The sequence below is a fragment of the Lampris incognitus genome, chromosome 13 (genome assembly GCF_029633865.1).
Source record: "Lampris incognitus isolate fLamInc1 chromosome 13, fLamInc1.hap2, whole genome shotgun sequence".
Lineage (NCBI taxonomy): Eukaryota > Metazoa > Chordata > Actinopteri > Lampriformes > Lampridae > Lampris > Lampris incognitus.
Window position 1 is genome coordinate 14,351,956 of NC_079223.1, and position 16,169 is coordinate 14,368,124.

At 42.8% G+C, this 16,169-nt stretch overlaps 1 protein-coding gene across 2 annotated transcripts in view; it reads left to right on the top strand.

Moving 5' to 3' along the window:
* The first annotated feature begins 1,043 nt into the window (after positions 1–1,043).
* The window catches only part of fancl (FA complementation group L), a 49,640-nt gene continuing 34,514 nt past the window's right edge, over positions 1,044–16,169 (top strand). For both annotated transcript variants that reach the window (XM_056291759.1, XM_056291758.1), the window contains exons 1-6: positions 1,044–1,287; positions 2,254–2,312; positions 2,602–2,662; positions 3,193–3,249; positions 3,567–3,664; positions 12,747–12,843. In XM_056291759.1, the coding sequence (XP_056147734.1) occupies positions 1,198–1,287; positions 2,254–2,312; positions 2,602–2,662; positions 3,193–3,249; positions 3,567–3,664; positions 12,747–12,843 (462 nt within the window). In that variant the 5' untranslated portion in view covers positions 1,044–1,197. The remainder of the gene's footprint in view (positions 1,288–2,253; positions 2,313–2,601; positions 2,663–3,192; positions 3,250–3,566; positions 3,665–12,746; positions 12,844–16,169) is intronic.

Consider the following 16,169-nt stretch of genomic DNA (forward strand, 5'->3'; position numbering starts at 1 on the left):
TGGTAATTTGATGATTGACCATTCACATTTAGCCTATCCTGAAATAACTGCTACAGCAACAATAAAATCAAGGTACATTTCCCTGAATTGGGATGGAAATAACTCTCCATGATCAGTGTTTTAAATGATGGAAATTATTATTCTTAATTAAATGAAGACTAATCAAAGGTGATGGCTTTGAGTGTCTACGTGTAGGTCAATGACAAGCATTATAAAAAATAACTTTTGAAACTTAATCATCTTTGAAGCTATATAAATAAAAATTTACTTACTTACTTACTTATTTACTTACTTGTGGTGAGGTTGCAGTCCATTAAGTCAAAACATCCAGATCAAGATCTGACTTAAGCTTTTTCATCAAAAGTACCTCAGTAAATGGTTTGCTCACGATTGCTTAGCAAATCATGATCAACAAACAGCCCACTACTGCTACTATTAATACTTGTAATTTATTGTTATATTTACATTTTTGTTGTTATTGTCGTGTATTGAACACGATCAGTAGTTTTTTGAGTTGCTTATTTGTCGCTTATATGTTGTTGATGATTTTGTTTGTTTTTATTGCTTATGTTTGTCAACATGCTCAAGAAATTGATTGATTGTTGTTGTTTTTATGACATTTGTACATAAAATATGCCCTTTCATGAGCAAAAAAAAAAACCTTACTAAAAAGAGCAGCGACGTCATCTCATTCACATCTGAGATTAATAAAAATCCAGCAGGTATGACATTTTCTTCCTGATAAATCTGTCTAACTAAATAAGCAAACAAAAAACAAAAAACAAAACGATAACTACGCAAAATAAATATGTTCGTTCGGGTTTGAAAAGAGACGAGCGCCACTTAACTTTCACATCCTCGCCTCAAGTTTCTACCAGAGACCGATAATCAGCTAAACACCAACCAGATTTGAGCTTCAAGCCCCGCCCCCTCCACGACGTCAACTGGAACCAACCAGGCTATGCGCTTCAAGCCCCGCCCCTCATATGACGCAACAGGAACCAACCAGGCTTTCACGTTCAAGTCCCGCCCCCGACGTGACGTAGTTTGGTTTGTTGACGCGGGACTGGAAGTCGGTTCAGACTTTTCTCGACTCTGTCCCGCCTTTACGTCACCTACGGTGTGTGAACGCGGACCCCTGCGATAAACTGATCGACGCCTAACCGAGATTGGCTGCCCGGCTTGCGGAAGCAGACGATGATGGAGGTGACACGGCTCAGAGAGAGCCCGATGCTTTTACCGATGAACAAGGAGAAGACGGTGTATGACGGCTTCATCACCGTCCAGGTAGTTAAAAACGTGACACAACAGAATATAATAAATACAACATTACTAGGACACCTTTCCGTGTCCGAGGACACGACGTACTGCCATCTTCATCACAGTCGGTTTGGCCCCGGTGGGATTGCGATAACGCTGCCAGTTTGCTAGCATGATACCGTGCGCTCCTTAGACTTGTGTTTTTTGCGTTAGCATGAAGTTGAGAGTCTTATTCAGATGATAGTGCCAAACAGAATTGTCAGCCCGACTCTGTTCCTCCAAACCAGTGTGTTTTTTTGTATGTACAATACGGATATTTGGCTCCGTCTGTGCGTAGTTGGCATGTTCTTTCTAGTGCTGGGCCGTATTGAAAACACCGTCATGATAATCAGGGAATTTTCCACAGTGTTAATATATATCACAATAAGCTTGCTTAAGCACAATACCATCCTTAAGAATCCAACTGGGGTTCATCACGGTGAACTGTTTGGTCATAGAAAGTATAATATCAAGCCAAAGCTAGTTCTCAAATGGTACCCCCTCAAATATTTCAACCCCCATTTTGTGAAAAGTTTCAGGTAACAGATTCTCGTTATCATTAATTTAGACAACAACATTGTGTATTGCATTATGATTATCTAGATTTTTTTCAAATACAGCACCACTGAAAGATCAGAAAGGATGAAACTGACTTATTGCTCAGCCTGAGTTCTCCCTGTGTCGCGTGGCTTTCCTTATACAGTGCAAAAACATGCATGCAGATGAATTGGAGTCTATAAATTGCCCATACATGTGAATGGTGTGAGTGATTGTGTGTGTTGACCCTGTGGTGGACTAGTCACTTGTCCAGGTCCCCGTGTCTCCCTGCCTTCCACCTAATGTGTACTGGGATAGACTCTAGCTGTCCTTTAATTGGATTAAGCACATATAGATGGATGTATGGACAGACAAACATTTTGGCCGTAAAGTACAGTAATGTGGATGTTCTTGCAGGAAAGAGACTTCAGAATGAGAATTCTGCTACCACCTGACCGTCAGCTCAAACAGGCCAGGTACAAATCAAATCTCTCGTTTTGTTATTTTCCCTTAAATAGCCACACAGTACTTGGAAGAGGCATAAACGAGACAAAAATATTTTCATATGATGTGCAAGTCTTCCACTTTGATACCAGAGACAGCGTTAGTGTAGGCTTATGATGTGTAAACATGTCAAACTTTGTCCTTAATTAGATTAGAATTCATTTTAGATGAACATTTTGACACATGGCAACAGTACAGCTTATGTACTCTTTCAATGACTTTTTTAATGTAACTGACATCTGTCCAAACCTATCCATGTAGGTTGCACTGTTGTTGGCAACTACAACATCTGTTGCGTGGATATGAGCACATAGTGAAGCAAGTAAGACCCAAAGACTGGACCAATGCTAATGTGTTGCACTACACTTTGTATTGTCACATTTTGTGTGTTATTGTGTGTGGTGTCCTTGGGGAATGTTAGGGTTATAATGTTGTTGGATTTTTTTTGTTGTTGGTTCTTTTTGTCTCCCTCCCATTATGTCCTTTTGGCTGTCTCTGTGTTTGTGTCTGTCTGGCCTTGTTCCTGTTGTTTCTGTCTCCCATCAGGTCTGCTTCACCCAGAAGCACAGAAAAATGTTTTTCACTGTTTAATTAACATTGCCAGGAAAATGTCCCTATTTGTTATGGGGCCCCTCAGGGTTATTTGGATGAGATTGATATTTCACCCTGGGCTGCAAAGTTCATTATTTTCACAGCCTTTAAGCTATTATTAATTATTAAAGCTAGTGGCAGCCCCCATTAATCACCAACACTGTTTGATTTGAATGGTTAGCAAGAGAGAGAAAAGACACTGTCACTTCATTATCCTTCCATTCAAGGCTATTTTTCTCTTCCTTGTTTGACTCTTCTCAGCGGCTGCAGCATGCGGCTGATCTTGGCAGTTTCATTCTGGAGCTGAAGACTGTCTTGGTAAGGAGGAGAATGACATATTTGTGAAATTGAAAGAAATGGTCACCCCGCAGGCATCATCGATAGCATCTGTTTTGACCAACGTGTACATGTATGGTTCTGTGGCGGAATGAAAGATGTAATGGCCTGTGTGTTTGGTAACAGACTGTGGTGTGAGACATAGTGGCCTTGTTAGATTGCTGTCCCTTGCTATGATGTATGTTCTGCTCAATGTTTAGGGGGGAATGTGGTAATGTTATGTAAAACGGGTTGGGATCCAGGCTTGATATGCATGGAAATTTGACTTCATGGAAGAATTATTCCCTCTGGTGTTGTAGGAAGCAGTGCTGAAGGGCCAACCTGAGAGCCGCTCCATCCCTCCTCCACAGTATTACTCCCGGCTCATCTCTGAGATGGAGGAGCTTGGTTGGAACAAGTAAGTGGGCAGCTAGAGGCACCTTTATTGTCCATGTTCCAGGGTTTAATAACCAGGGCTTCCTTGTTTAGGTAGTTAGTAAGTATTCCTTTATTTAGCTGGGGAGGTGATATTGAGATACAGGGTCTCTTCTTGCTGGTAGTCTTGGCCAGGATGATGGCATAAAGATTAGGTTTCACATAAAACACAGACAACATATAAAGTCAAGCTCGGTAATGATTAACTTATTAACCTTGGGTTAATCACTGCCTAGTGTGATTAATAAGCTTTACGTTATTAACTGCTGCGAGTCAGCTGCTTGCATATTCTGTCAGTTCTGCCAGCATTTTCAGAAAGGGAGATAATTTTCTGTATTTAAACAACTTCGGCAGCTAAGAAACGGCATTAGTGGGTAAAAGTCTGAATTTATTTGCCACCGTGACTGGTTGAAGTAAGTTTGGTTCCCTTTGTATTACTTTCAATTGGAGTGTCACATCTGTCAGAGTGAGCTCGGACCTGCGGTGCTAACACACTGATTTCTAGCTCCAATGGTGCAGGGATATATCCAGAACCACCAAAATGTGGCTAAATTCTAATGGACAATGTTGCTGAAAAGATCCAAACACAAAGGCCACCAATCCAAACTTAACTTAGATCATTACACATGATGAGCTGCTTGTGGTGTGAACATACCATCGGGTTTAATCCAGCCTTGGAGACAAGTTACTGGCATACACCTTCACCTCCTGCAGCTATAACCAAGACAACAAAAAGTGAATACTTGGAGCCCCTTAATATTAATGTCAGCATTTGCTCGGATTAGAGCGCTGTGGAAAAATTCACCAAGTTTTGAAATATTACAATTTCCCAGTGAACAACGCTGTAATGTTCCTTTACCATTTGCATGATCCCAAGACATTCTGAGACCAGTTTGCCTGCAGCACTGCATGCACATTTAGTTTTCTGGTTGTCAGAGGGCTTTCCTTATTCTCTGCTCTACTGAGACTTAAGTGATATACTTTGTCCTGGGAGGGTAATGGAGGTTTAAGATGTAAGAACATTTATTGGCCTAACTAGACCATTGACATCAGCTCTTAAGTCTTAAAAAAGAGGAGACATAGATGGAACTGTGTGGTGATGGAACATTTTCAAGGATCAGATACGAAAATACTTTTGGATGTTTCGTATTTTCCCCAGGAGGTCAGGCATGCACAAACAAATTAATCTGAGCGCAACACAGAGAAAACACTGTCCAGTTCTTTAAACCTGTATAGAGACCAGCCCATAGCCGGTATTGTTTTTCTAATTATTTTCTTTTCATTATTATTATTACTATTATTATCATTATTATTACGTTTTTCTTCAGCAGGCTAAACAGGCTGCAGAGACTTGATGAAAATGTAACTCCATGTTAACCATGTTGGCTCTTAATGGCTTCCTTATTTTTAGTTATTTAGTTGTAGTTAAATCCAGGTCAGGTTTAATACCTCTCAGCCCATGCGTGGCGACAGGCCGATGATAGATTCTCCCCCAGCTCTTACTACTGCACTCATTTTCCACTTTCCTATTAATGACCGCAGCTACAATTATGATATTAGCCAAATGCAAATCGCTCTAATTGAAGACTCTTGGGTTTAAATAGGAGCGGGGGGTGGGTACGATTGGGGGGTTGTGATGAAGGTATGTAGAAAATGGGACTAACATCATTTCGGTGTCATGTTACGCTAAGGAGGCATTATACACAGTGGGCTTCAATCTCCAAAGCACTCCAGATTCGCTTAGCGTCTTAATTGGCAAGGGCCGTGCTAATAGCCGCCAGGGGTTTTCAGTTATAATTCTATCTGTTGATTGGGCCATGTAGGAGTCTCTCTCTCTCTCTCTCTCTCTCTCTCTCTCTCTCTCTCTCTCTCTCTCTCTCTCTCTCTCTCTCTCTCTCTCTCTCTCTCTCTCTCTCTCTCTCTCTCTCTCTCTCTCTCTCTCTCGCTCGCTCTCTCTCTATTTTGAAAGTGTGGTCATTTGGATATGCATGAGATGGCGCGTCATGTGTTAATTAATGGAAAATGAGGTCAAGTTAGCTCAGCCACCATCAATCAGTGCCCCAAAAAAGCCCATGAAGAGTTTGGCTTCATAATGAGCTCAGGTGGCTCCGGCACTCTGTCCACTAGCGGTGTAACAGAATGTAGCTGATCCGTGATCCGTACGGATTACCCCCCCTCCCTCCCCACGGTTCGGCATGCATGTGAAACGGGGATTAATTGCAAAATTTAACCATCACAGTGAAATTAAGTTTTACTGCCGCTGTTACTTGTTAAAGTAATAATTCCTTAAATCTCAATGCAGAGTTGCAGTGAAGACAGACAAGACAGATTGGTTGATTATGCAGAAAAAGCCGTTGTGTGTTCACGTGAAGAGGGCAAGTTGAATCCCAACAAATAAATCAGGGATGCTCGCGCTGCAAAAAGCACAGTGACAGTCCTGGTCGGCGAAGAAGTGGAACAACTTGAAAAGCCTTCAGCGTCATTTAAAGGAAGAACATATCATGCCTCACATTGCACTTTAACTCAACAATTGAGTATTGGAATATTTTATATATTTTAAGATTTTTTTAAACATTGGACGTTTTTAGTGTTACCTTCATTTAAGACTATGGACAAAAGTTTCTTGTTTTAAGTGTTTTACAGAATAAATGGAAAGCAAAGTTATGTTTTTTTTTTTTTTTTTTAATGATCCGAAAAATGGTCTGATCCGTGACTCAAACCGTGATATGATCCAAACCGTGAGTTTTGTGATCCGTTGCACCCCTACTGTCCACAGTGTCCCGTGCTCACTTCTCAGCGTGGATTCACACTCGTGTCTCAATATCTTGTTCTCTTTACGAGGCCAGTAAAAGAGACTTGCTGACAGCAGGGCTCCATTTGGCCAAGTGAGACCTGAGCCAAGGGATCACATAAATCTTCTGGCTCATTCATTTATTCATTTTATTTGCATTATGTGTCTGTCTGTCTGTCTGTCTGTCTGTCTGTCTGTCTGTCTGTCTGTCTGTCTGTCTGTCTGTCTGTCTGTCTGTCTGTCTGTCTGTCTGTCTGTCTGTGTGGTTTGTTTGTCGGAATTGTTAACCTAAAAAGTAAAGCGCCCCCACTTGTAACACTTGTAAACAGATGCAAAACCAATCATAAATGATAACGCATTATGGACCTAATGCATGAATAAGTAATGACTGTGTCCTGGTTACACCATGTACTGGAAACAGGTCTGTGTCTTCATAAATTAAGAGCAAGTGTATCTGCCTTTGTGTTTCTGTACAAGGTGTGTGTGTATATGTTTATATTTATATGTGTGTGTACGTGTGCATGTGCGTGTGTGTGTATATTATTTGTGAGAATTATTAACGCAAAAAGTAAATCTCCCCCACTTGTAAACAGATGCAAAACCAATCTTAGATGATAACACATGGACCTAATGCATGAATAAACAATGACTATGTCCTGCTTACACCATGTATTGAAAACAGGTCTGTGTGTTCATAAATTTAGGGCTAATGTATCTGGCTTTGTGTTTCTGTTCAAGTTGTGTGTGTGTGTGTGTGTGTGTATGTATATATATATATATATATATCTTTGTTAAAAGAAACACTCAGCGGTAGGGATAGTGCTCAACAAATAAGGAGCAAAATAATCCAGTTAGTCAAGTAAATTCTCTATGGGATAGTACAAGCCTGTTTCATGCTATAAGCAATCATCGGCTGTCAATAAAACTACTCGAGGAAGGAGTAGATGGTATGTCCTTCCTCAAGTAGTTTTATTGACAGCTGATGATTGCTTATAGCATGAAAGCGGCTTGTACTATCCCATAAAGCATTTACTTGACTAACCGGATTATATATATATATATATATACATACACACACACACACACATATATATATATATAAAGCGAGAGTGTATGTTTGTATGTTCGCTTAAAACTTCAGAAATACTCATTGTAGAACAAAAACAAAGGTATCTTTAGAATCAGCACTTTCCAATGATTGCACAGTTTGAAGAATATTTCAAAAACCAAGTTAAAACATTTTGTTTATTTGCGAAATTGAATTTATTTTGTGGCGAATTGTGGCGGTGGCCGCCAAGACTATATGTTTGTATGTTCGCTGAAAACTCCAGAAATACTTATTGTAGAACAAAAACAGAGGTATCTTTAGAATCAGCACTTTCCAAGGATTGCACAGTTGGAAAACATTTAAAAAACCAAGTAAAAAATTTGATTTATTTGCGAAATTGAGTTTATTTTGTGGCGATTTGTGGAAGCCAAGACGGTATGTTTGTATGGTCGCTTAAAACGCTAGAAATACTCAATGTAGAACAAAAAGAAAGGTATCTTTAGAATCAATACTTTCCGAGGATTGCACAGTTCAAAAAATATTTCAAAAACCAAGTAAAAATGTTTATTTATTTGCGAAAGAGGCAATCTAACGATGCTTTGTGGAGACTTACGGCAAATCCTTCCAGTGGCCAAGGGAGGCACTACACCTAACATTGTCAATGCTATCCTGAAGGCACGCAACTTGGTTTACCCTGACGCACTTGAGCACTGAGCGATTAATACACACATTGGCAAAAAAGCTTGATGAATGGATTGAAAATTATGACATTTGATAATTTTCGTTAATAACATTCATTTATTTGACATTCATTTATCGCATACTATATCATATCATAAATTATCCTATATTTCATCATCGATTATATTGTAAAGATCGGATCATGTTGGTTGTTTTGGTGAGAACATTTTCCCCAGTAAACGCCAGGTACCTCTGCTAGTATATATATATATATATTTTTTTTTTTTAAATTCAGTCATTCATCTTTAGCCACTTCTCTGGGGTAGGGTCGTGTAAAATAAATAAATAAATAGATAAATAAATATATATATTAAATCAAGTGATTCAACTAATTCTTAAATTGACAGTAAAGCTGATGATTGCTTATGGCATGAAACAGGCTTTTACTATCAATTAAAGAATTATTTGAATCACTGGATTATTATGTTCCTTGTTGAGCACTTTCCCCACCGTTGAGTGTTTCATTTAACAAAGTTATGTGTGTGTGTGTTTATACATGTACTTTCTTGGCCTGTGTGAAGGTGAGTGTTTGTGAAGGTGAGTGTTTGTTTGAGATGGTAACCTGTTCTCTTGTCATGTTACCCGTGTGTGTTTGCATTGACCTTATTGTACTGGAATAAGTCCATCAAAATACAAAATAATCTACACACACACACACACACACACACACACACACACACACACACACACACACACACACACACACACACACACACACACACACAGGTATGCAGCCCAGTCTGCTGCAGAGTTGCAAATACGATGCTCTCATCAGTCTGCACAACGGGACGTCTGACTGTCATGCTGTTTCCATCACAGCCAAGCTGGGGCAGCAGCCAGTCCCTGCCACCCTGGGTAGGAGACCCCAGAGGAGCTGGAGATGTGATGCTGGGAAGAATGCGTCAACTGGACCTTTTCTTTGCCAACAACTAATACTGAGTTTTAAACCTTAAGTTTGGTTTTGGCTTAGGGACAACCAGTCTCACTAAATTAACTGACAACAACCCAGATTATAGTTCTATCAGTCAGTTTCGGGTCATCGGATGAGAACATACTTTTTTTTTTATGTGTGGAGACCAGCATATGTATTGCTTCGAACTCTCACATGGAGCATGTGGTTCCTATTATCATGTACTGAAGAAGTTTATGCCAGTGTAGTTCTGGTGTTGGTGTGGATGTGGTCCTAAACTGGGACAAAGTGAGAGATGTGTGCGTGTGCATGTGTGGTTTGTGGTCCTAAATGTTTAGAAGAGTTTGTGATGCAGATAAGAAATGGAAAGATGAAACAGAATTTGGGAAGAGGAGGAACTGAATCAGTGTTGGAGATGTTTATCCAGCATCACAGGCCATGTATGTTGAGTTAAATTGCCATGTAGATGGTGATATCTTTTGTGCGTGTGTTAAGATTTATGAGTGTTTGTGTGCACATCAAATTTTGTTATTTATTTATTTTTGGTACACAACCTCTTTCGTAACGGCATACTTTCCTTGCCTTATTGCATGTAAGTGTGCGTTGCGGCGGACACTTTTACGAGTCCACAGTGGTGGACATCGTCTTCCATCATTCCACTACTCCCTAAGAGTGTCTTCTCACATCATGCCTCTCTAACACACCACATAAATCCTTGTCAGAAAGAGAGGCAGTCGGGTTGTGTACAGCACCAAGTCTGGTATTGTAAATCAGGGATACGACTGTCCCGCCTCAAAAGCAGAGTTACCCTGGAGAGGGAAGGAACTCACTGCTAAACATTGTGTCTTGATACACGATGCTCAATAATCCAGGTAGGAAAATCAAAGAAGGTCGAATCAGTTCATCTGGGTACAACGTTTATTGACGGATATCTTTCATCACTCAACAGTGACCTCTTCAGGCTAAACTGACTGTAGGCATCCCCACCCTTATAAACAATACCGTGGCATAACGACCGAAACCAACGATCTGTTTCATATGCAAATATAGGTGTGACCATTAACTGCAGTTACAATGGCCGTGTGTACTATTCACAGAGGATTTAGGAATGTTGCAATCAAAACATTGTAAGATGGTGACAGATGTACTCTTAGCCCCCCTTGGTTCAGGGATGGTCGTTCCCTCCTCACATAGATGGCCTCTTTGACTCCCCGTTCAAACCAGCGTTCCTCCCTATCAAGGATGTGCACATCCTCATCCCTGAAAGAGTGGCCACTGGTCTGTAGATGGTGTAGACTGTGGAGTCCTGGCCTGACATGTTAGCTCTCCTGTGTTGTGCCATCCTCTTGGCCAGCGTCTGTTTGGTTTCCCCAATGTACAAGTCACGGCAATCCTCCTGGCACTTAACAGCGTACACTATATTGCTCCGTTTGTGCCGGGGGACCTGATCCTTGGGGTGGACCAACTTCTGACGTAGCGTGTTTTGGGGTTTGAAAGCAACTGAGACACGGTGTTCTGAAAACACATGTCTCAACTTTTCCGACACTCCCGCCACATACAGAATCACCACTGGTTTACACTTAGAAAGCCGTTGTCCTCCTCCTGTCTTCGATTGGCTGGTGCACTGTTTGGGCATATTCCTGGCTTTGACAAACTAGTTAATGAGCACACCCATATTTGCATATGAAACTGGTCATTGGTTTCAGTCGTTATGCCACTGTATTGTTTATAAGGTTGAGGATACCTGCAGTTAGTTTAGCCTGAAGAGGTCACTGTTGAGTGATGAAATTTATCTGTCAATAAACGTGGTGTCCAGATGAACTGAGTCAACCTTCTTTGAATTGCTAAACATTGTGTTTGAGCTTTAATCTGAAAGCTGGAATTTGTGCCGTTTGGTCAAGATCAGTTGGGGTTTTTTAACTCTCCAAATATGGTAGGTTATATTTAACTGGGTGATTTAGGAGCTTGGCTAAAGCTGAAAATTAATTCAAGTTGAGCATACCAAGTCTACACTAAATACAACACCGAGACTGAAATCTCTGTTATGTTTGTAATGATGAGTCTGCAGTTTGCTGATGATTTTAAACTTGATCCATCAGCTGTCTCCTCGGTTAGACCACTGGTGATACTATCTCATGTCCTGACAGTCACAGGTTAGATTCCTGCAGCAGCCAACCCTCTCCTGCACATCAGTAAGGGGGATTGTGAAACACATATTCCTCGGTCATTGGCAGAATGACCAAAACACTATTTCTGGTGAGACCTGGTCCACACCTTGTCTGATCAGTCCAGTAAAGCTCCCGTTCAGTCACCGTCACCTTGGATCTAATTGGTATTCATTCTGTAAACAGACTATCTATTTAGGAGTTTTGTTTAAAATAAATGGAGAGCATCGTTTGTTCTCAATAGCATGCCTCATGACATTTTTATGCTTCACAATTGCTTGTAAATGTGACAACAACAATTTTAGCAGAATTGTCACCATTGTTAGTGTTTCCTGAATCAAATAGCTTTTTAAACCAAGCTGCTGTCCGACTGATGAAATGAGCGTGCGAGTTCGGCTTTTCTCAGCGTTAGCCTTATTTATTCGCTTGGCAAGGGTCTTCGGGTTTGCCGTCTTCGTGTGATTAGATGCTAACTGCTCCGAGTAGACTTGTTCTTCTTCTGCAGTCTTCTTCTCTGGTCATAGGTTTGTTTCAGCTCAGCACCGTCAGGTTTTCATGTTCCTACATTATCACAACATACAGACACATGGTTACCTGGTGTTTTGATTGGATATACATCTCACACACAATTATGCAAATTGTGTGTTTAAGGGTGTGATTTCTGCCATGTATCTTTGAAATATAAACATTTCACAATATGTGAGCTTAATAAGATCCCCCCCCCTTTTTCTCCCCAATTGTACCCTGTCAATTACCCCACTCTTCTGAGTTATCCCGGTTGCTGCTCCACCCCCTTTGCTAATCCGGGGAGGGCTGCAGACTACCGTATGCCTCCTCCGATACACGTGGAGTCACCGGCTGCTTCTTTTCACCTGACAGAGAGGAGTTTCACCAGGGGGATGTAGTGCGTGGGAGGATCCCGCTATTCCAGTTCCCCCTCTCCCCCAAACAGGCGCCCCTGGCCGACCAGAGGAGGCACTAGTTCAGCAACCAAGACACATACTCAAATAGGTCTTCCCACCTGCAGACACGGCCAATTGCATCAGTGGGGATGCCCAACCAAGCCGGTGGTAACACGGGGATTCAAACTGGCGATCCCTGTGTTGGTAGGCAATGGAATAGACAACCGCGCCATCCAGACACCCCAGTTTAATAAGATATTGGAGTGAAAACTCAGGTCTTCTGCGTTCAGCGTGAATGTCAAGCCCCAGTCTGATTCCATGTCACCGTGAAACCAGGAATGATGAACCTGAATGTTATTGATGGCTCAGTATTGCTCTTTCTAATTGTGTGATTAATGATGGATGAAGGCTGCTGTCATTTAACATGTACACCTGTGTGTGTGTGTGTGTGTGTGTGTGTGTGTGTGTGTGTGTGTGTGTGTGTGTGTGTGTGTGCCTCCATCATCAGTCTGCTTTTTATAGATACAGAGTTCCGTATGGTGAGACTAAAAGCCAATGACTCCGCTGGAAGACAGCATGTCCTCACTGTTAAGCTTAAGTCTAAAGTAAGAAACACACACACACACACACACACACACACACACACACACACACACACAGTCATGAAAACTGGATAATTTTCATGGCACTAAACCGTCATTAAAATGAAGCACACGCATCCACAGCTAGATGTTAACCTGCAGACAATCCCAAGGCAGAAAGACCTCAGCAAACATGTGGGATGTTCAATTTGCTGATAGGAAATCAGTGATTTACATCTGCGCCCCTAAAATCTGGGTCAAACTAGAGAGGGTGTGGAGAGACACGATAACCCGCTGTGACTGATATGGAGCACAGATAAAACATCTCCACACAGAGCTCAGCGTGGTGGAAGAATCTCTTCTATCTGTGGGGAGCAGCAGTAGATCGACACACAGAGGCATATCTGATATCTGTATACCCCCCCCCCCATCCACCGGAGAGAGACGTATCCCAACTACTCAAAGAAAAGTAAACATTTCAGGATACAGATGAAGTGAAAGTATTCTTGTGTTTCAGCACTAGGGATGCAGAGTGCAAATTTTCCTACAGGGGGGCAGTTAAATTTGGGCAGGGTGGGGGATTTGCTAAGTGCCTCTCACTTGTTTTTATGTGTACGCATAGATAAGCCAGGCTATCGTTTGCCTGCATTTGAATTTTGATGATAAAAGTTTCCATGATATGGGCGTTCGGGTAGCGTAGCAGTCTATTCTGTTGCCTACCAACACAGGGATCGCCAGTTCGAATCCCCATGTTTCCTCCGGCTTAGTCGGGCGTCCCTACAGACACAGTTGGCCATGTCCGCGGGTAGGAAGACAGATGTGGGTATGCGTCCTGGTCGCTACACTAGCGCCTCCTCTGGTCGGTCAGGGTGCCTGTTCAGGGGGGAGGGGGAACTGGGGGGAATAGCGTGATCCTCCCACGCGCTACGTCCCCCTGGTGAAACTCCTCACTGTCAGGTGAAAAGAAGTGGCTGGCGACTCCACATGTGTCGGAGGAAACATGTAGATGTAGTAGTCTGCAGCTCTCCCTGGAGGGCAGAGGGGGTGAAGCAGCGACCGGGATGGCGCAGAATAGTTGGGGTAATTAGCCAAGTACAATTGGGGAGAAAAGGGGGAAAAAATCCCCCCCCCCCAAAAAAGTTTCCATCATATTGTCAAATGAAAGCGGGTTTGAAGATAACTATCGACTAGCAAGAAACTAGAAACGAGCGCAAAAATGAGCCGTCGCTGATTAAATGAAATGACCAGTTGTTATTTATCAAACAAAACTACAGTTACTGATTTCATTTTATAGTTTACATTGATTTTTAATTCTCTCTTCGGGCCCCGTCCTACACCCAGCGCAAAGCACAGTGCAAGTATTGTTGCTAGTTTTCGACCGACGCCGTTGTTGCCCCCCCCCCCCCCCCCAGTGCCCACGTTGTTTAAACAGCCAGTGTACTGGCGCCCATCCCTGCGCCCGTGGGCGTGTTGGTCTTAAAATGAGGTGTGGTCAGGCGCGTCGTTGGCAAATTTCTATCTTGAGGCAGCAGAAAGCAACTGCGCCATTGACAAAGAAAAACCTGGTCTAAAAGTCAACGGCACAGTATTTTCTTGCCATTTAAAGGATGCATTATTCAGATAGTACTTATACGGGTGCACAGCGCGTGTACACTCCGCCTGTTACACACACAGGGACGTGCAGCGGTGCACAAATGATTACAGCTAAAAACATTACATTGTGAAAGATTATGATTGTGTACATCACAATCCATCCCTCCATCTATTATCTAAACCGCTTATCCTGCTCTCAGGGTCGCGGGGGTGCTGGAGCCTATCCCAGCAGTCATTGGGCGGCAGGCAGGGAGATGGCCTGGACAGGCCGCCAGGCCATCACAGGGCCAGCCCACACACACACACACACACACACACACACACCCATTCATACCTAGGGACAATTTAGTACTGCCAGTTCACCTGACCTACATGTCTTTGGACTGTGGGAGGAAACCAGAGCCCCCGGAGGAAACCCACGCAAACACAGCGAGAACATGCAAACTCCACACAGAGGATGACCTGGGATGACCCACCAAGGTTGGACTACCCCGGGGCTCGAACCCAGGACCTTCTTGCTGTGAGGCGACCGCGCTAACCACTGCGCCGCCGTACATCACAATATCTAAAAAACAAACGTCAAAGTGGAATCCAAGCTTTGGCAGAGTCCTGCTGCACCCGTAGGTGGTCTTCTCACACACTTGTACTTCATGCAGGAGCAGATCCTTTTCCTCAGCAGAAAACCGTTAATTTCTCCAACTTGCCGAATCTGCCATTTAAATAGCAATGCGCCAAGGGGCAAGTGCATCTAGCTTTTAAAGGGAATGGGACATGACACTGTGATTGGTTAAATTCATGGTATGGTCAAAACACACCTATGATGTATTAAGAGAGGAAACACAACCCCTTTGCACCTTGCAACTTGCTTTGTGCCTAGATTATGTGCCATTTAGCTAGCAGAAGTAGATTTGTACATACCCTAAATGCCCTTGCGGGATGTGCTTTAGACCATGCGCTATAGATCATTTAAATAAGGCCCTTAGGGGCGTCCGGGTGGCGTGGCGGTCTATTCCATTGCCTACCAACACAGGGTTCCCCAGTTCAAAACCCTGTGTTACCTCCAGCATGGTCGGGCATCCCTACAGACACATTTGGCCACGTCTGCGGGTGGGAAGCCAGATGTGGGTACGTGTCCTGGTCAGTCGGGGCACCTGTTTGGGGGGGGGGGGGGACTCGGAGGAATAACCTGATCCTCCCATGCGCTACAACCCCCTGGTGAAACTCCTCACTGTAAGGTGAAAAGAAGCGGCTGGTGACTTTACGTGTATGGGAGGAGACATGTGGTAGTCTGCAGCCCTCCCCGGATCGGCAGAGGGGGTGGAGCAGCGACCGGCACGGCTCGGAAGAGTGGGGTAATTGGCCAAATGCAATTGGGGAAGAAAAAAAAAAAGGGGGGGGGGTAAAAAAAATGAAGGACCTTAGTGTTTGCTTCGCTGTGTTGTGGTGCAGCGCCTCCTGCTGGTAATCTCTTGTAGGCTGTGTGGTAGGAAGTAATTGAAGGAAAAAAACAGTAAATTTTTAAAATGACCAATGTAATTCAATATGACAGACTGCTGTAGCATTATGTTTGGCTTTGAACCGTGGAGTGTTTTTTATGCTGCATGAGGATGCGGATTCGTCCTCCAATGTTTATCATTCATTATTTACATCGAAGTGTAGATAACAAGCTGGTGCTGCAGTGAATATGAAGCCTACCTATTTACTACATGAATGCTGAGAATAAGATTGAAATAGACTGAAAAAAATCCCGGACTATT